Here is a 21598-nt window from a genome sequence, read left to right on the forward strand (position 1 = left end):
TTTAACTTAATTTAATTTATTCTAACATATTGTTATTTTATTTTTCTTCTTTCTTCCATTTCCTCAATTTATATTTACAAACCTTATTTTCCTTTAATTTTAGCCATTTAAAAAAAGATCAATTTTAACTTAACCAAATTTACACCTACAATATTTATACCTCATTATTTTTTCTTAAACAAAACGTATTTCCTAAAGTCGACCAAAATTTCCCTTCCACGTCTTTCCCAATTTCCATAACAAAAACAAAGCAAAATAAAAACAAAACAAACTATATTTATATACCCTTTGGATTCCCAGACTCCACCCACCCTTTTCCCGGTTTCAGTCCTCAACAAAAATCCATCAGTCTCAATATACTGTTTAGCCTGGAGATCTCACGTCCGAGGCTCTCAGTTCTCTCTCAGTTCCTCTCTGCCGGTCTTTTTGATAGTCTTTTATGTTAAACTCCAAGTCTCGAAGAAGCTCCAGTCCAACAGGATCCAAATCTCTAAGAAACTCCGGCCCAACAGGATCCATATTTCTACCATCCAGACCTCCATTTTTAGTGATAAAGCTTATGGGGTACTTCAAATCTTGTTTTATACTCCTTTCAGGTCCAAATGTCCCCCAGGCTCCAACTTCCACCTCCAATTCAGGCCAGGCTCTCCACATCAGATTTTTATTTTCCTTTTTTGTCATCATGTCAGGCTTCAAAATGTTGCTCTCCTTTAACTTCTGCACAGTTTCAGCTCCTCCTTCCTTTTCTTCAGGGACAACATCTGTTACCTGCTCCATATTGTCAAAGCTCTCCATTTTCTCTATTTGTTCAATTGGATAGGCTCCTTGTTTCAAGTCCTTATCAGGTTCAACAATGTTCTTTACTGCTGAATCCAGAGCTGTAACATTTCATAGCCAAAACATCAGATTGGCCTCGTAACTTTCCCAAGAGAACAAATGCTCTGTCCAATTCAGCCTGAATTTTCCTTCCTCCAGCCATTCCTATAATGTCACTAAACCCCTCTAGGGGGATTTTAGTTCCTTAGTATTCCTTTCAGCTCAAGTCCAAAAGTCAGGTTATTTTGTATCAGCCCTTCCTTATTCAACAAATTATTACAAATTAACCAACAGAAGCAACAGAAACTAGGTTCTCATTTTCCGTCTCGACAGCCAACTTGACAGCTGTCAAACTTTCCAGTCTTTCATCAACAGGCTCTCTCGTGGGATATTCCCAGGTCAGGGGGGGGGTGAAACTTCAGCTCCCAAAATTAATCTTTTAATCCTCCAGCAAAAATTCTTATAATGTCAAAACCGTGAAATTAAAGTCTTTTACTAAAAGAAAAAAGAAAAAAGATTCTCTCGACCTTAGCTAGCAGGTCCTTTGCTTTAAATTGTTTACAAAGGGGGGGTGGACTTCCTTTTTAACCCTTCCCCGCTCGTTCCTGACCTGCAAAATTTTTCTTTAAAATTCCAATTTCCGTATTACTCACGGGTTGCTGTTTTAAAGTCCGAATGTTCCAAGGAAAAAGTCAGCGCTCTCCGATAATGGCTCACGGCTTCACTCCGCAGATGAAGTACTCTCAGCACCGCGCCGCACCCCGTCCCCGTTCCGAAGCCTTTAAAAAGGCTCCTTCGCGGATTGGGGGGCGCAAATGGTGCCCGCCGAGTCACTACGCTCACAGGCTTCTACACCTGTGATTTTAAGGGTCCCCGCGTCGCCGCAGTGGTAAGACCCGGTCTCTGCAGAGCCGATTCCCTCCGGAGCTCGGAGGGAATCCGCCATTAAACGATGGGTCCAACCCGGAAGTCCCGGTTTCAGATAATTTTTCTTGTCAGTTTCTTAACCTTAGTTTCATTACCGGCCTATACCTTCCTAATACCTTCTAACTGATTATCCCAGCTGTTTAACTGACTCTTCTTAACAGATTCTCTCACTCTCTCGCATCAAACCAGCCCAACCCACAGACTTCATAATTGCATTTTCTGTTTGTATTTGTCCATTGTAAGTGTATCACTCAAATCCTGCCAGTGAGTTCATTTCTATGCATTGTTTCTGTATATACATCTTAAAAGGTTCACAATCTTTTTTAAAGTCATTATTGTCCTTCTCTTTAAGTCTCTGAGTTAGCTTCACCATTTCAGTGTATTCCATCAACTTTTCTTGCCAGTGTTCTTTCGCTGCTTTTTCATTGCCTTTTCATTTTGAGTTAGTAAAATTCTGTTGTCACATACATGAAGGGAATTTCCTTATCTTTTGGTAAATTCTTCCCTAAAGTACCTAATAAAAATGCTTCTGATCTTTTAACAAAGGTTATCTTAAAACATTTTTTTATTTCATTATAGATCATCTCCCAATAGGATTCTCTCCCTTTCTCATATCAGACTAGCCCAACCCACAGACTTATCCTCCCTCTCCCTTCTCTAACTCCAGACTCACTTCTTAACAACTCTAACTCCTCCCCTTGGGTTCCTATTGGTTAATCATTTTACACTTAGTTAACCCTTTCCTTATGACCCAGTATGATGCCATACACCTAGGAGGGCAAACGCCACAGGCCAAATTAAAAATTTAATGGGGGGGAGACGCCTAGGTCTTTAAATATTGGCGCATATTCCTACACCCACAGGTCTCAGGATGGTTACAACATAAAAACACAAAACACCACATGTTCAAAAGGCATTAGATGTCAATCAGCCAAACACAAGGTAATAAAGGTGCGGATTTCTTAGCTCCTAAAGCTGTAAAATGGTTTTTCCGACCTTTGAATGGATTCTTTTATGGGAAGTGAGTTTGGAGCTTTGACTGAAGCTCTTTCCACATTCCACACACTGATAGGGTTTCTCCCCTGTATGAATTCTTTGATGGGAAGTGAGACTGGAGCTGTGACTGAAGCTCTTTCCACATTCTACACACTGATAGGGTTTCTCCCCTGTATGAATTATGTGATGAGAAGTGAGAGAGGAGCTCTGACTAAAGCTCTTTCCACATTCCATGCACTGATAGGGTTTCTCCCCTGTATGAATTCTTTGATGGGATGTAAGTTTGGAGCTCTGACTAAAGCTCTTTCCACATTCCATGCACTGATAGGGTTTCTCCCCTGTATGAATTCTTTGATGGGAAGTGAGAATGTACTTCTTCCTGAAGCTCTTTCCACATTCCACACATTCATAGGGTTTCTCCCCTGTATGAATTCTTTGATGGGAAGTGAGAATGTACTTCCTCCTGAAGCTCTTTCCACATTTCACACACTGATAGGGTTTCTCCCCTGTATGAATTCTTTGATGGGAAGTGAGATGGTAGTTCATCCTGAAGCTCTTTCCACATTCTACACACTGATAAGGTTTCTCACCTGTATGAATTTTTTGATGGGAAGTGAGATGGGAGCTCTTCATGAAGCTCTTTCCACATTCCACACACTGATAGGGTTTCTCCCCTGTATGAATTCTTTGATGGCAAGTGAGATCGCAGCTCTTCCTGAAGCTCTTTCCACATTCCACACACTGATAGGGTTTCTCCCCTGTATGAATTCTTTGATGGGCAATGAGATGGGAGCTCTGACTGAACCATTTCCCACATTCCACACACTGATAGGGTTTCTCCCCTGTATGAATTCTCTGATGGGAGGTGAGACTGTGGCTGTCACTGAAGCTCTTTCCACATTCCACACACTGATAGGGTTTCTCTCCTGTATGAATTCTTTGATGGCAAGTCAGATCGCAGCTCTTCCTGAAACTCTTTCCACATTCCACACACTGATATGGTTTCTTTCCAATGAGATTTTGTTGATGGGAAGTGGAATGGGAGCTCTGACTGCAGCTTTCTCCACACTCTAAATTTTTACGTGGCTTCTCCTCTCTGGGGATTTTATCGTGGTCACCTTTGTTCTCGATTTCCGATTCATCACAATCTGCAATGCAGACAAAAAGGGTTAGAGCCTCAGAGAAGAACTAAAGGGAGTTGGGTGTGTGTTCATTACCTGTGTTGTTTGTCATTAACCAACATATTTATTATGATATTCTGATGTGTTGTTGAATGTTGCTTTGTTTGATATACAGTAGTGGTCAAAATTGCAGAAGCCTTTGGAGAAAAATTTCAGAGGCTTGATGGCTCAAAACTCTGCTTCTTTTGGAGTAATATTATAAAATTATATATCAATGGAAAGATAATTTAATTTAATCAAGAATGCAATTCAACAAAGTTTGTTTAATTACCCGTATTCTATCAAAAATTATAGCGAAAAAACCAGAAAAAGGAAGCACAACTTGCTTAGGTTGACTTTTGTCAGTGTGTTACGTGATTGCTAACACGTTGGTTGGTTTTCTGTCTTCTTTTATTTAGTCAGGTTGAACAACATAATAAAATTAAAGAAATGGCACAAAGAGTTGATTGGTCACCCAGAAAGCGAGGTAAAATAGTACTATTAAGTGAACAGGGCTACAGTTATGAAGAAATTAGAAGAAAGATTGTGGAAAACATAACCAAAGCTGGCCTTTCTATATTTTTGAAGAGGTATAAGGAGACTCAGTCACTAAAAAATCAGACTGGTTAAGGCAGGAAAAGGTGCACAAAGGCAAGTGACGATCGAAGAATGGAGAGACTGTCTCTACATGACAGAAGAATATCATCTGGGTGTATACAAGATGACATGGTGCAATGTAATGTGAAGTTGAGTGCAAGGACTGGTCGAAATGTTAGAATTCTAAGGAAAAAGCCATTGTTATCTCTCAAGCAAAGCTTGAAAGACTAAACCCTTGTTAAGTGGACAGTGGAAGAATGGGACAGTGTTATTTGGAGGGAAGAGACCCAAATCTCCTTGCTTGGTAGTGATGACATGAAATACGCGAGGAGAAGAATCAGAGAACATTTACATCCTACTTGCATTACACCGACAGTGAAACACCCAGATAGTGTGGTGATCTGGGGTTGTATGGCAGCAAAAGGTGTGGGCAGAATTTGCGTCATTAATGGAAATGGAAATGCCCCCAAATACATAAAGGAAATACCTTAGCCCCAACTGAAGCGTTCCACAGGTGATATTTTCCCTGATACTGAAGCGCATATATATAGACCTTTTAACATCACAGTAATCCAAGTTTATGCACCAACCACTGGTGCTGAAGAAACTGAAATTGACCAATTCTATGAAGACTTACAACACCTTATAGAAGTGACACCAAAGAAGGATGTTCTTCTCATTATAGGGGATTGGAATGCTAAAGTAGGGAGTCAAGAGATAAAAGGAACAACTGGGAAGTTTGGCCTTGGAGTTCAAAACGCAGGGCAAAGGCTAATAGAGTTCTGCCAAGAGAACAAGCTGGTCATCACAAACACTCTTTTCCAACAACACAAGAGACGACTCTACACATGGACATCACCAGATGGGCAGCATTGAAATCAGATTGATTATATTCTCTGCAGCCAAAGATGGAGAAGCTCTATACAGTCAGCAAAAACAAGACCTGGAGCTGACTGTGGCTCAGATCATCAGCTTCTTATAGCAAAATTCAAGCTTAAACTGAAGAAAGTAGGAAAAACCACTGGGCCGGTAAGATACAATCTAAGTCAAATCCCTTATGAATACACAGTGGAAGTGAGGAACAGGTTTAAGGATTTAGATTTGGTGGACAGAGTGCCTGAAGAACTGTGGATGGAGGCTCGTAACATTATACAGGAGGCAGCAACGAAAACCATCCCAATGAAAAGGAAATGCAAGAAAGCAAAGTGGCTGTCCAATGAGGCCTTACAAATAGCGGGGGAGAGAAGGCAAGCAAAATGTGAGGGAGATAGTGAAAGATACAGGAAATTGAATGCAGATTTCCAAACAATAGCAAGGACAGACAAGAAGGCCTTCTTAAACGAGCAATGCAAAGAAATGGAGGAAAACAATAGAATGGGAAAAACCAGAAATCTGTTCAAGAAAATTGGAGATATGAAAGGAACATTTCGTACAAAGATTACTGTAATAAAAGACAAAAGTGGAAAGGACCTATCAGAAGCAGAAGATATCAAGAAGAGGTGGCAAGAATACACAGAGGAACTATACCAGAAAGAAATGGATGCCTCGTATACCCCAAGTAGTGTGGTTGCTGACCTTGAGCCAGACATCCTGGAGAGTGAAGTCAAATGAACCTTAGAAAGCACTGCTAATAACAAGGCCATGGGAAGTGATGATATTCCAGCTGAACTATTTAACATTTTAAAAGATGATGCTGTTAAGGTGCTACACTCAATATGCCAGCAAATTTGGAAAACTCAGCAGTGGCCAGAGGATTGGAGAAGATCAGTCTACATCCCAATCCCAAAGAAGGGCAGTGCCAAAGAAAGAACTACCGCACAATTGCACTCATTTCACACGCTAGCAAGGTTATGCTTAAAATCCTACAAGGCAGGCTTAAGCAGTATGTGGACCGAGAACTCCCAGAAGTGCAAGCTGGATTTAGAAGGGGCAGAGGAACCAGAGACCAAATTGCAAACATGCGCTGGATTATGGAGAAAGCTAGAGAGTTCCAGAAAGACATCTACTTCTGCTTCATTGACTATGCAAAAGCCTTTGACGGTGTCGACCACAGCAAACTATGGCAAGTTCTTAAAGAAATGGGAGTGCCTGATCACCTCACCTGTCTCCTGAGAAATCTCTACGTGGGACAAGAAGCTACAGTTAGAACTGGATATGGAACAACTGACTGGTTCAAAATTGGGAAAGGAGTACGGCAAGGCTGTATATTGTCTCCCTGCATATTTAACTTATATGCAGAATTCATCATGCGAAAGGCTGGGCTGGATGAATCCCAAGCCAAAATTAAGATTGCCGGAAGAAATATCAGATATGCAGATGACACAACCTTGATGGCAGAAAGTGAGGAGGAATTAAAGAACCTTTAATGAGGGTGAAAGAGGAGAGCGCAAAATATGGTCTGAAGCTCAACATCAAAAAAATGAAGATCATGGCCACTGGGCCCATCACCTCCTGGCAAATAGAAGGGGAAGAAATGGAGGCAGTGGGAGATTTTACTTCCTTGGGCTCCATGATCACTGCAGATGGTGATAGCAGTCACGAAATTTAAAGATGCCTGCTTCTTGGGACAAAAGCAATGACAAACCTAGACAGCATCTTAAAAAGTAGAGACATCACCTTGACAACAAAGGTCCATATAGTTAAAGCTATGGTTTTCCCAGTAGTGATGTATGGAAGTGAAAGCTGGACCATAAAGAAGGTTGATCGCCGAAGAATTGATGCTTTTGAATTATGGTGCTGGAGGAGACTCTTGAGAGTCCCATGGACTGCAAGAAGATCAAACCTATCCAATCTTAAGGAAATCAGCCCTGAGTGCTCACTGGAAGGACAGATCCTGAAGATGAGGCTCCAATACTTTGGCCACCTCATGAGAAGAGAAGACTCCCTGGAAAAGATCCTGATGTTGGGAAAGATTGAGGGCACAAGGAGAAGGGGATGACAGAGGACGAGATGGTTGGACAGTGTTCTCGAAGCTACCAGCATGAGTTTGACTAAACTGCGGGAGGCAGTGGAAGACAGGAGTGCCTGGCGTGCTCTGGTCCCTGGGGTCACGAAGAGTCGGACACAACTAAGCGATTAAAAAACAACAACGACATTACTCCACAAAAAAGTGGTGTTATGAGCCATCAAACCTCAGAAACACACTTTCCACAAAAGGTTTCCACAATTTTGGCCACCAGTATAAGTTGCTCATTTTAAGTTAATGTTCTTTTTATATGGCATCAGAATATTATTATTGATGTTTCATGATTATATATGTGTTGGAAGCCGCCCAGAGTGGCTGGGGCAACCCAGTCAGATGGGCAGGGTAGAAATAAAAGGAAGTCCGTCTTCCGACTCTGTTAAAAGTTTCAAGCAAAGACTCTTAAATCTGAAGTGGGGAGAGTGCTCTTTAAAAGAAGAAGGAATTTACTTTGCAAATTCGAACCTTGTTAAAAAGCTAAAATTTATTCTATATATGGACTGATCTGTGACTGAGGTTTCTCCTCTCTCTGGTGGATTACAAAGGTTTTTGCATTGAGCTCCCTGCTACCGGACTGCTGGGATACAAAAGTTACATCAGACTGTGGCAACTTTTTATAAAGTTAACTGCTACATTTGGGCAAAGTGGTGGATACAAAAGGGAACTGTTGCATGCACTATTGTTAATAACCATTACTAGACTTGGACAGCACTGCAGTTTAAAGGGACTCTGAAAGGTTCTCTCCCTTTACTTTTTGTGTGTTACTGTTCTTGAGGAATTTAATGGTGGAAAACTTTTTTTTTTTTTTGCCTTCTTCTCTGACTTCCAACTTAGGGGAGCTCCCCCTACAGGACTTTGGATTGTATAGTCTCTGGGAACTGCTGGTTGTTTTGTAAAATCTTCAGCTTGGATGTTTTGTCTTCTATTGCTTTCCCATGGGATTTACAATTTGACCTTGACGCACGGACAGCAGTGGAATGAGTGGCGCAGCAAAAACAAGAGCTGCTAAAAAAGCAAAGCAGACTGAACTGTTGCAAACAACTCTAATTGGGCAGCCACGTAGATCTTCTGTTCCAATTGTCACAGGCCTGCAAGAGGAAGAATTTAAACAGCCAGCTCCAGGGGATATGGCTTCAGGAGGATTGGATCCAGTTTCTAAAGAAATACTGGAGCAACTGGCAGCCTTAAATAAGAAAGCCGATGAGCAGGCGGCCAGAATTGAACAAGTAACAGGTATTATAAGTAAATTGACAGACCAAACTAACCAAAATACACAGGAGATTGGAGTTATTAAATCTGCAACAGAAGAAAATCGGAAATTGGCTCAAGAAGCGAAATTAAGTGCGGAACAGGCTAATAAAAAGATTGAGGAAGTGAAAGGGGAAGTAAGGCCACTGAACAGGCAGATTAATGAACAGCAAGCCTTTCTGTCCATGCAGGAACTGAAAAACAAGGAGAGCAATTTGAGGCTTAGAAATATACCTGAATCTGAAAAAGAAGATTTGATTGGATTTCTGACATCAGAAATTTCAAAATTCTGGAATTTAGCAGAAGACAAGGACTTTAAAATAGTCACCGCATTCAGATTGGGAAGAGTGGCGAGGAAGGACAAACCAAGAGATTGCCTGATCATTTTGAGATCTAGGCAAGAAAGAGACAACATACTCAGCCTTCATTTTAAAAATCCACTGGTGATTCAGGACAAGACAGCAGAAATCTACAGAGATATACCTAAACAACTTTTGGACTTGAGAGTTACATTCAAAGACCTTGCAGCATTGTTGAGAAACAACGCAATTCCTTATAGGTGGGAATTCCCCAAAGGACTGTCTTTTAACTTCAAAGGGAAAAAGGTTAAAATTCGGAGTGAAGAAGACCAGGAAAAATTCCTGAACGACCACGGGGAAGACCTTCGAAAAGGAGTGGCGGGAGCTTGGCCACCACCTCCTCCTGGCTCAACACCTGTTCCACCTCCAAATTTGGACGAAAAGGGAGACTCATCCCTAACGGACTGATAGATTGATCCAGGATGTCTCTACAGCTACTTAGTTGGAATATTCATGGAGCAAATTCCCCTGAGAAAAGGAAAAAAATCTTTCATATATTGAAAAAAGAACAATTGGACATTATATGTTTACAAGAAACACACGTGACCAGGCTTCACAGGAGAGTTCTAATCAACAAAAGACTAGGCCAAGAATTTATTTCATCGGACAAGGTTAAGAAAAGAGGAGTAGTGATTTATGCAAAAGAAAATTTATTACCAAAATTTTTGTTTAAAGATGAACAAGGAAGAATTTTAGCAATTGAAATACAAATACAAGGAGAGAAATTTTTGATAGTAGGAATATATGCTCCTAACGAGGGGAAATCGGAATTCTATAAAAAGCTGCATGAGACAATGCTGGATTACATTGATTATACCAACATCATCGTGATGGGAGACATGAATGGGGTGGTCTCCACTCACATGGACAAGTCACAACACCAAAACCTGACTAATGATGGTAGGCTACCTAAGACCTTTTTTGAACTGACTGACAACATGGATTTGATCGACATTTGGAGGACAAAGAACCCACTAGGTAAAGAGGGAACATTCTTTTCTGAGACTCATCTATCCTGGACAAGAATCGACCAAATTTGGATATCTAGAGGACTGGCCCCTAAAGCAAAAAAAGCAGAAATCTGCCCTAAAACCTGCTCCAACCATAATGCTTTAAAAATGGAACTGAGACTTATGCCAACTGGATCTTTCAGATGGAGAATGAATGACACTTTATTTAGAGATCAGGAGATAGTGAAGAAGGCCCAAAAAACATTGAAGGACTATTTTGAATTAAATTTGAATACCTCGGTGGACAAGAGAACTGTTTGGGACGCGAGTAAAGCGGTCATGAGAGGGTTTCTGATCCAACAGAATTCGATAAAGAAAAAACTCTGGAATGGGAAGAAAGATAAAATATTAGAGAAGATAAGAGATGGTGAAAAGAGACTGAGACTTAACCCAAAGTCAAAAGAAGTATTAAGAGAAATTAAATTCCATCAAGCTCAATATTCAAAATTGATAAATCAAGAAGTAGAATGGAAAATTAAACAAATGAGGCAAAAATCATTTGAATCAGCAAATAAATGTGGGAAACTGCTAGCATGGCAGTTGAAGAAGAGACAAAAATTGAACTTCGTCACCAATCTGGAGGTGGAAGGGGAAAGTATTCAGAAACCAGAGGAAATTAGAAAGTGTTTCCTGAGATATTTCAAAAAATTGTTTAAACAAGGGCCTCAGGAAGAGATGGAGATAAACCAATTTATAAAACTAAATGGATTACAAAAATTATCCCAAGAAAAACAAACAACCCTGAATCATAGAATAACAACACAGGAAATTGAAAGTGCCATTCAGAACATGCAGTTGGGCAAATCTCCGGGACCGGACGGACTTACCTCCAAGTATTATAAGACATTAAAGGACTACTTGACTCAACCGTTATTGGAGATCTGCAATCAGATTATGGAGGGGAAGGGGGCACCGGAATCATGGAAAGAAACTTTCATCACATTGATACCAAAATTGGAATCTGAAAAGACTCAACTTAAGAACTACCGTCCCATCTCACTCCTAAATGTGGATTACAAAATTTTTGCTAACATTTTGGCAAATAGGTTCAAGAAGGTTTTAAACGACGTAATTCACAAGGACCAGGCAGGCTTTCTCCCAGGCAGACATTTGTCAGACAACACTAGGAACATCATTGATGTTCTAGAATTTTTGCAGGAGAAATTGAACACGAAAGCAGTCTTAATTTTTATAGATGCGGAGAAGGCCTTTGACAACATTTCTTGGAAGTTTATGAAGAAAAATTTGGAAGGGATGGGAGTGGGACGGGCATTCCAAAATAGCATTGAAGCAATTTATTCAGAACAAAAGGCAAAACTGATAGTGAACAATGTGGTGACAGAAGAGTTCAAAATTGAAAAAGGGACACGACAGGGGTGCCCCTTATCCCCTCTGTTGTTTATATCGGTCCTGGAGGTGTTGCTAAACTTGATTAAGAAGGACCAGTTGGTAGAGGGAATACAGGTCGGAGAAAAACAGTATAAATTAAAGGCTTTTGCAGATGATCTGGTATTAACATTGCGGGAACCAGTTCCCAGTACTAAAAGAGCTCTGGAACTGATAAATGAGTTTGGTCGGGTGGCTGGCTTTAAATTGAATAAACATAAAACTAAGGTGTTGGGAAAAAATTTGACATCATCAGAAATTGATGAGTTTCAGAGGGAGACAGAATTAATTGTGGTAAAAAAAGTTAAATACCTGGGGGTTAATTTGTCTGGTAAAAACTTGAATTTATTTAAAGATAACTATGACAAATGTTGGTCTGACATCAAAAGGGACTTAGAAACTTGGTCAAGATTGAAACTTTCCTTGTTGGGAAGAATTGCAGCTGTGAAGATGAATGTATTGCCAAGGATGTTATTTTTGTTTCAAACCCTACAGATCGTGGACAGAGTGGAATGCTTTGGAAAGTGGCAGAAAAACATTTCGAAGTTTGTCTGGCAGGGCAAAAAGCCCAGGATAAAATTTAAAATCTTAACAGATGCGAAAGAACGAGGGGGATTTGCCCTGCCGGACTTAAGGTTATATTACGAAGCTGCATCTTTCTGCTGGATGAAAGATTGGTTTTTATTGGAAAACACAGATGTCCTAGATCTGGAAGGGTTCAATAATGCTTTCGGATGGCATGCATATTTGTGGTATGACAAGGTAAAGATTCATAAGTTATTTAAAAACCACATTGTCAGGAAGGCTTTGTTTATCGTTTGGACCAAATACAAAGACTTGTTAGAAAATAAAACTCCGAGGTGGCTTTCACCAGTAGAGGCGAAGGCCCGAAAAAGACCCAATATGGAGGCTGGTTGGGCAAAATATTGTGAGATTATAGAAAAAAGTGGAGACAATTGGAGATTGCAGAGCTTGGATAAATTAAAAAACAAGGTGCATGATTGGTTACACTATGCCCAGATTCAAGAAGTGTTTAAAAAGGATAAAAAAATAGGCTTCCAGGTGGAGAAATCGAAACTAGAGACTGAATTACTTGAACCAAAGACAAAAGTACTTTCAAGAATGTATAACTTGTTGCTTAAATGGAACACTCAAGATGAGTTAGTTAAATCAGCCATGATAAAATGGGCTCAGGACATTGGGTACAACATTATGTTTGAAGACTGGGAAAGGTTATGGACCACCGGTTTGAAATTCACAGCATGTAATGCTTTGAAGGAAAATATTATGAAAATGATATATAGGTGGTACATGACCCCAGTTAAACTTGCAAAGATATACCATTTGTCTGATAACAAATGTTGGAAGTGCAGGGAGGCTGAAGGAACATTTTTTCACCTTTGGTGGACCTGCCCGAGAGTGAAGGCTTTCTGGGAAATGATTTATAATGAGCTAAAAAAGGTATTGAAGTATACCTTTCCCAAGAAACCAGAGGCCTTCCTCCTGGGTATTGTCGGCCAGAAGGTGCTAAAGAAGGACAGAACTTTTTTCTTATATGCAACTACAGCAGCAAGAATCCTTATTGCTAAATATTGGAAGACACAAGATTTACCCACGCTGGAAGAATGGCATACACAACTGATGGACTACATGGAACTGGCGGAGATGACTGGCAGAATCCGAGATCGGGGAGAGGAAGCAACAGAAGAGGACTGGAGGAAATTTAAGGATTATTTACAAAAAAATTTTAAGTTATATGAATGTTGAGAATTTGCTAAGCTTTGGATAAATTAGCTTCAGTAAAAACATTTGAATGGAATTAAGGTAAAACTAGGAGAGTATTAAAGTTTAGTGTAAATTTTGGATGATATTAAAAGGATTTAAATAGTAGGTTCATCTAAACTGAAAATATGGTCATGGGAAGATACAAAAAACGCAGGAAACAAGGTAACAATTTGCTGTTATTTTATTGTAAAGAAAGCAGGGTTCGGAGGATGTGGGGAAGTCCGATGGATTTTTTCTTGAAATTGGAATTGGAGAATTGGAAATTTTTCTTTCTCTTTAATCTTTCTTTTCTTTCTGTAAAATCGCTTTTGACATATATCTGAATATACACTTGTACCTGGGAAAAAAGCAATAAAAAATATTAAAAAAAAAAAGAAATAAAAATGTCAGCTTTGTTCCGGAGCTGACAGAAGCTGGAATGTATGAAAGCAGGCAAAGAGAGATAAGGACACTGGAATGTGAGCCGGAATGTGAGAGGGAGGAGGGACAGCCGAGTGGCAGAGCTTCAGAGAACAGAGAGAAGGCAGCAGATAGCAAAGATCCACAAAATACCAATCTTAGCTCAGAAGGGGAGAGGCCAGGAATAGCTAGCCCAAGAACTCGAAGGCGCGAAAAGGTCAGTGAGAGGAGGGGAAAGAGCGGAAGCGAAAGGGTTTTTCCCCCTGCTGGAAGAAGAGGAAGGGGCGGAGTTTAGACTTGGCAACTGCAAACTTGGAAGTCAGACATGGAGTGAAAGAGCTCCGGAGTGATTTATGTGTTTGAGCAATAAACTTGAGATAATTACTGCCGGTGTCTCACTTCTGTGGGAGAGCCAAGCCATTACAAAAAAATATTATTATTACTACAGTGGTACCTGTTCTGGAAAAAATTAAGTTTGTAAACCAAGGTACCACTGTATCATCCTCATCCTCATCACTGCTACTACTACCTGAGATTCCATAAGCCTAGCTCTTCTCTGGGGTGGATTTTCTTTGGCCCAGTCATGGCATCCCCTCCATCTCCAATGTCAGTCCTTGTTATGGCTTGGTCTCCCACAAACGTGAGGCGACTCTGGCTGTTAATAATTTCAGATTTATTGCTGAAACAACAAACTTGGACGGAGCTCCTCTACTCTTCGTCCTCCCCACAAGATGGAGTTGCCCAGACTGAGCTCCTCCCACTTCCCCAGCACGGAAGCCCCCACCTTCTCTTCCAGTATCTTTAAATTTGGCAGAGAATGCTTCCTGCATTCCAGCGTCTGACTCACTCCTGTAGCTCTCACACAGCTGTCTGTCACTGTCTCTGTTTTTCTTCTCCCCTTTGTTCAGAGCTCAGATGACAGTTCCTCTCCCCCTCCTCTCTGCCTTCCGCTGCTAACTCTCCTCTCCCTAGGCCTGCTTCTTCCCTGGCTGGCAGCACCTGAGCTTCGCTGTCAGTCGTCTCTTTGGTCAACCCAAGACTGACAGGAGCAAAAACAAAAACCTGAAACTACTTAGCTTTCCTAACAATTCTGAAGCTGACATTGAAGATGGCCTGGGAAGTTCAGACCAGCCTAATCCTGGTAGAAAAAGGAATAATTTCAGGAAGGTTGTTCAAAGGAAAAACTGTAATTTACTCTTTATTGTGAGGGTGTTAGGTCCCCAGGTGTTATAGGGGGCGCTGTTGAGCTCTTTGAAAATATAAGAGGTTGGTCACATTGAGGTATTTTTTGAATTTCCAGGCTGATATGACGATCCCACAGGGAGCCTTACCAAGAGAGGCCACGATCCCACGATTCTCCTCCATGACGTCCTTATGCAGAGCTCTCTGGTCAGGATCCAGCAACGCCCACTCCTCGTCCGTGAAACGAACAGCAACATCTTCAAAGCACAATGGACCCTAAAAGAGAAAGGGAAATGTCCTCCTCTGAGACAATGCTCTGTTGTATCCTTCCTGTTTATAATAATAATAATAATAATAATAATTATTATTATTATTATTATTATTATTATTATTATTATTATTATTTATTTATACCCCGCCCATTTGGCTGGGTTTCCCCTGCCAGAACTCTGGGCGGCTTCCAACAAAACACCAGAATACAATAATCTATTAAACATTAAAAGCTTCCCTAAACTGGGCTGCCTTTAGATGTCTTCTAAAAGTTTGGTAGTTATTTTTCTCTTTGACATCTGGTGGGAGGGCGTTCCACAGGGCGGGTGCCACTACCAAGAAGGCCCTTTGCCTGGTTTCCTGTAACCTCACTTTTCGCAGTGAGGGAACCGCCAGAAGGCCCTCGGAGCTGGATGGACCTCAGCGTCTGGGCAGAATGATGGAGGTGAAGACGCTCCTTCAGGTATATTGGACCAAGGCCGTTTAGGGCTTTAAAGGTCAGCACCAACGCTTTGAATTGTGCTCGGAAACGTACTGGGAGCCAGTGTAGGTTGTTCAAGACCGGTGTTATATCGTCTCGATGGTCGCTCCCAGTCACCAGTCTAGCTGCCGCATTTTGGATTAGTTGTAGTTTCCGGGTCACCTTCAAAGATAGGCCCACATAGAGTGCATTGCAGTAGTCCAAGCGAGAGATAACCAGAGCATGCACCACTCTGGCAGGACAGTCCGCGGGCAGGTAGGGTCTTAGCCTGCGTACCAGGTGGAGCTGGTAGACAGCTGCCCTGGACACACAATTGACCTGTGCCTCCATGAACAGTTGCGAATCCAGAATGACTCCCAGGCTGCGCACCTGGTCCGTCAGGGGCACAGTTACCCCATTCAGGACCAGGGAGTCCCCCACACCTGCCCGCCTCTTGTCCCCCCAAAACAGTACTTCTGTCTTGTCAGGATTCAACCTCAATCTGTTAGCCGCCATCCATCCTCCAACTGCCTCCAGACACTCACAGAGGACCGTCAATGCCTTCACTGGTTCCGATTTGAAAGAGAGGTAGAGTTGGGTATCATCCACATACTGATAAGTACCCAGCCCAAACCCCCTGATGATCTCTCCCAGCGGCTGCATGTAGATGTTGAAAAGCATGGGGGAGAAGACAGAACCCTGAGGCACCCCACAAGTGAGAGCCCAGGGGTCTGAACACTCATCCCCCACCACCACTTTCTGAACACGGCCCAGGAGGAAGGAGCGGAACCACTGTATGACAGTGCCCCCAGCTCCCAGCCCCTCAAGACGGTCCAGAAGGATGTTATGGTTGTTCAGAAACCACTCGCTCAATCACCTTGCCCAAGAATGGAAGATTTGAGACTGGGCGATAGTTAGCCATATTGGCAGCATCTAAAGATGGTTTTTTAATAAGCGGTTTAATGACCGCCTCTTTCAGCGGGTCTGGGAAGGCTCCCTCACAGAGAGAAGCATTCACGACCCCGCGAAGCCCATCTCCCAGCCCTTCCCGGCTAGCTTTTATAAGCCACGATGGGCAAGGATCAAGGAGACAGGTGGTTGGTTTCACTCGTCCAAGCAGCCTGTCCACATCCTCAGAGGTAACGGATTGGAATTGATCCTACGCAACTTGACTAGACAGGACACTAGCACTCTCCTGCCCCGGCCCTGCTCCCACGGTGGAGTCTACCTCTTCCTGAATCTGAGTGACTTTATCTGCAAAAAACTTTGCAAAATCATTGCAGGAGATCATGTGGCCCATACTGGGCCCCGTTGTAGCAGGTGGTTCCGCTAAATTGCAAACCACCTGAAAAAGTCTCCTGCTGGTGGTTTCTGCAGATGCAATAGAGGCGGCCAAGAAAGTCTTCTTCGTCGTTGCTACTGCCACTTGGTAGGCTCGGCATTGAGCTCTAACCCGTGTCCGGTCAGCTTCAGAATGAGCTATCCGCCACCGGCGCTCTAGCCATCTCAGCGATTGTTTCATTGCCCTCAGATCCGTGGAAAACCACGGGGCTGTCTGGGCTCCATGCAATCGGAGAGGGCGCTTCGGAGCCAAACAGTCAATAGCCCTGGTTAACTCCACATTCCAGCGGGCCACCAGGGAATCAGCTGAAAGGCCATCAACATGGGATAAAGCATCCCCTACCACTCTCTGGAAACCATTTGGATCCATTAAGTGGCGGGGGCGGACCATCCGAATCAGTCCCACCTCCCTGCAGAGGGGAAGGGTCGCAGAGAAGTCCAGTTGCACCAGGAAGTGATCTGATCATGGCACTGTAACCCCCCCTCCCCGCCCACAAGGCCTTGGTTGCTGTGCGTAAGAGAAACCTGGTGGACATGCAGCGGCAAGGACAGGCCCATCTGCTTCATCCAACTAAGTCTCTGTTACACATGCCAGGTCATGTCCTCCATCCATGATCAAGTCATGGATGGCAGCGATTTTATGAATCATTGACCTGGCATTGCACAGCAGCACCTTCAGGTCATGTGGGTATCCCTTGCTGATTCTAGTATCCGTCCAGTCAGGACCAGACCCAGAGGCAGGGATAGTCCTCCAACAACGACTAAACCTGCCTCCTCTGTAATGACATGCTCTGGTCTTAACATCCATCCCACCCCCCACAAAAATAGTAATCAAAAGGGGGGGAAAGAAAATTTTTAAAAAGATTTTAAAATTTTTTAAAAACATTTTAAAAAGAACATTGCGCCGCTCCAAGTCCTCCTGGCCAGCAGGAGCAGCAGCAGCAACCGTCCTTATGAGGCCTGTCAGGCCCCGCTCTGGGCCAGACGGTGAGTGGCAGGAGCAGGGCCCTCAGACACTCACACAGGGGAGTTGTTTCAGTAGGATTGCTTTGCTGCGGATTTTATTTATGGATGCTTATTTTATTCTAAGTTTTAATTATGGGCATTCATCTTTGTGCAAATACGTGGTTCTCCACCTTGTGTTTTCCAAGTCATTCTGCCTAGAATTCCAGTTTGCCTGATGGAAGGGTCCACTTTCTCCTCTCCTCCTCATCTGTTCTGGGGAGTTCCCTCCCAATGCCCTAGAGCCAAATTCAAGGGGTTCATAGGGGCATAGAGCGGGAGGAATGGGGGGCAGGCCCCATTTTGCAGCCAATGGGGCTGGTTAGGTGAATCCAGGCCACTATTTGTCCTCATTTGTCCAATCAATCTGAGCATTCAGTGATCAATCTAGAAATAAAATAAGCCTCTGTTGGATGGCCATCTGTCTTGGATGATCTAGCAGAGATTCCTGCAATGCACGGGGTCTCCTGGCTCTGAGAGACAAGCAGGGAGGGGGGCTTCTGGGAAAAGGAGAGGGAGTCACCTGTGGCTCCTCCTTCTCCTGACTCACCTCTGCCTCTTGACCTTCCTCTCCCACTCGCCTCCTTCCTCTTCTGCCTCTGATTCTGCACTGCATTCTTCCACAGAGTCTCCCAGCTCACTAAGCCCTGTAACCCCTTCAGCTTCTGACACCTCCTCTTCCCAGGCTTCTCCCTCTTGTCCCTCTGACCGCCCATCCTTCCTCCACCTCCACTTCTTGGGCTCTGAGCCGTCTTCCCTTCCTGGTTCCCCAGCTTCTTCCTCCCACCATTCTTATGTGCCCAACCAGTCCATGACATTGCTCCATCCCTCGGCCTCTGTCCCCACAAGGCAGCTTCCCCTGACCTGATCTGGTTCCACAGCCGCTGCTTCCCTTCTGTCCCCATGAAAAGACGGATCAGGAGGTCTTGCCGGCATCATTCTGTCACCTGCAAAAGATAAAAGGTAAACAGGAAGCCAGGAGTGCCGGCTTCTCTCACAGGTGAAACAGGGCATCTCTTACTACAGGTGGGCCTTTGAGAAAGCCTTACCTACTGAGAGCATTTGGACGTTTGTGTCCATTTCATATGTTTGTTGTGCAGAAATACATCTCCCCTCCTCTGGACCCTTGTTCCCAACTGTCTCCCCCCAAAACAAGATGAAAAGAACCCCCAGATGAGTTGGAAAAACAACGGAATGAGAGAAAAACCACCTTCCTCCTTACCCAGTGGCCTCTCTCTGGTGTCCAACAGAGGCCTCTCTGTCACACAGGAATCCAGGTCCATTTCCGCAAAGAGATCCTTTCCCTGAAAAAACACACAATGATTCAAACCAGAGAATGGGGAGAAATACTAGAAAGAGAATGACAAAGACTTGAAGGGTGTGAGATCTCATTCCATAGATGCTTTCCAAGAAAACAGATGGGCCATCAGCAGACCATTATGGGATGTTCTTTGTCCTGTTTGGAGCCCCTTGGGAGTATCCAGAGGAAAGTCTCTCTCACCTGCTTCCTCTCCTCTGCCTGACTCAGGAGGAAACCTTCGACCAGGGCCACCGCCTGGGAACTGGTCTCTGCTCCACACTCCCTCACCCAGCTCTCCATCTCCGGGGGAAGGACAGCCAGGAACTGCTTCAAGATCACCAGGTCCAGCATCTCAGCTTTCGTGTGCCTTTCTGGCTTCAGCCACTGATGGTCCAGGTGGTAGAGTCGGCTGCAAACCTCTCGGGGTCCTTTGGCCTCCTGGCAGCAGAACTGCCTCAACTGCTGGCTCTGCACCTCTGAGCAGAGGGTGTCCTCCTCACCATGGATCTTCTGCACTGGGTTTTCCCAGAATCTCCCACTGCTCCCAGTTTGGCTGCCATGGCCTCTTCCTGCCTCAGGGCCAGCTGAATCTTGCTCATCCATTTGTGCTCTCAGGAAGCCTTTGAGAGATCGGAAGGAGCCCTTTGGTCTTCTGACAAGTTCTGTCTGTCGTAATGAAAAGCTCTAGGAAATCCTATGAACCAAATACATTGTTCTGTTACAGAATTCGTAGAACAGGGGGGGATATGGTTCCCTGAGCAAGCATAGATGAGTCTTGCTGGGAACCAGGGCTGGACTGCACTGCATCCCAGACCATGAACTATCTTTTGAAAAGAAAGAGGAAGAGGATAAGAAATACGTCTCTAGCCTTCTAGCAATGCAAAATGTGGAGGCAACTGAAGGGATTTCTGGGAGATTAATCAACCTGGTTTCTGCTGCCTTCCAGTCAATGCATGAAGTCAGAACCGAATGGCAAGGGAGTCATTTGTATCTTGTGAAAAATGGATGCTTGGCTCTAGTGGGGGTCGTCACCCGGGGGTCCTCAGTAATTGCTCCCCACCCCCACTCCCCTGCTTCTGTCTCATTTTCTTGCCCTGGGAACCGGGCCAAAACAAACAAGATGAATTTTAACAGGGAGAAATGTAAAGTATTGCACTTGGGCAAAAAAAAATGAGAGGCACAAATACAAGATGGGTGACACCTGGCTTGAGAGCAGTACATGTGAAAAGGATCTAGGAGTCTTGGTTGACCACAAACTTGACATGAGCCAACAGTGTGACGCGGCAGCTAAAAAAGCCAATGCAATTCTGGGCTGCATCAATAGGAGTATAGCATCTAGATCAAGGGAAGTAATAGTGCCACTGTATTCTGCTCTGGTCAGACCTCACCTGGAGTACTGTGTCCAGTTCTGGGCACCACAGTTCAAGAAGGACACTGACAAACTGGAATGTGTCCAGAGGAGGGCAACCAAAATGGTCAAAGGCCTGGAAACAATGCCTTATGAGGAATGGCTAAGGGAGCTGGGCATGTTTAGCCTGGAGAAGAGGAGGTTAAGGGGTGATATGATAGCTATGTTCAAATATATAAAAGGATGTCACATAGAGGGAGAAAGGTTGTTTTCTGCTGCTCCAGAGAAGCGGACACGGAGCAATGGATCCAAACTACAAGAAAGAAGATTCCACCTAAAAATTAGGAAGAACTTCCTGACAGTAAGAGCTGTTCGACAGTGGAATTTGCTGCCAAGGAGTGTGGTGGAGTCTCCTTTGGAGGTCTTTAAGCAGAGGCTTGACAACCATATGTCAGGAGTGATCTGATGGTGTTTCCTGCTTGGCAGGGGGTTGGACTCGATGGCCCTTGTGGTCTCTTCCAACTCTATGATTCTATGATTCTATGAATGCATGAAGTCAGAACCAACAGACTAGGGAATCGTTTGTATCTTGTGAAAAATGGGTGCTTGGCTCTAGTGGGGGTCCTCACCCAGGGGTCCTCAGGAGTTGCTCCCCCCCCACTCCCCTGTTTCTGTCTCCTTTTCTTGCACTTGGACTCTTTGCCGCTCTCCAAACAGACTCCTGGGGTGGGGACCCTTTTTATTTGCTCTGAGGGACAGGTATGTATCTGACCAACCCCCTCAGGGCCAAGTGGGCAGGGCCAAAAACATCTCCCTTGAAATTTAGGCGGGTAATTTATTATTACTTTATTATTATTATTCTGATAGATAGCTTAACAAACACACAGCCATTGATGCCAAGGTCCCTGCAGGTTCGGTGAGTAGCAGCGCCCATTTCCGGCTGCTTTGCCATCAACAATCCCTTTGGGACAGATTGAAGCCTTAATTACATGGGATCCATTTGGCCGCTTGCCCAGGACCGAGGAGAGAACAAAAGCACCAGGGAAGCAA

The 21598-nt window shown here is 43.6% G+C and overlaps 1 protein-coding gene across 1 annotated transcript in view; it reads right to left on the bottom strand.

The window, feature by feature from the left end:
- LOC309530331 (uncharacterized protein) overlaps nucleotides 1-21598 on the bottom strand; it is a 57232-nt gene that overhangs the window by 25299 nt on the left and 10335 nt on the right. Inside the window, exons 2-4 of the mRNA XM_082219189.1 lie at nucleotides 19402-19894; nucleotides 19123-19204; nucleotides 18765-18847 (exon numbers count right to left, since the gene is read on the bottom strand). Coding sequence (XP_082075315.1) covers nucleotides 18765-18847; nucleotides 19123-19204; nucleotides 19402-19803 — 567 coding nt within the window. The 5' untranslated portion in view covers nucleotides 19804-19894. The remainder of the gene's footprint in view (nucleotides 1-18764; nucleotides 18848-19122; nucleotides 19205-19401; nucleotides 19895-21598) is intronic.

This window comes from Podarcis vaucheri, assembly GCF_965113315.1.
Source record: "Podarcis vaucheri genome assembly, chromosome: 4".
Taxonomy (NCBI): Eukaryota; Metazoa; Chordata; class Lepidosauria; order Squamata; family Lacertidae; genus Podarcis; species Podarcis vaucheri.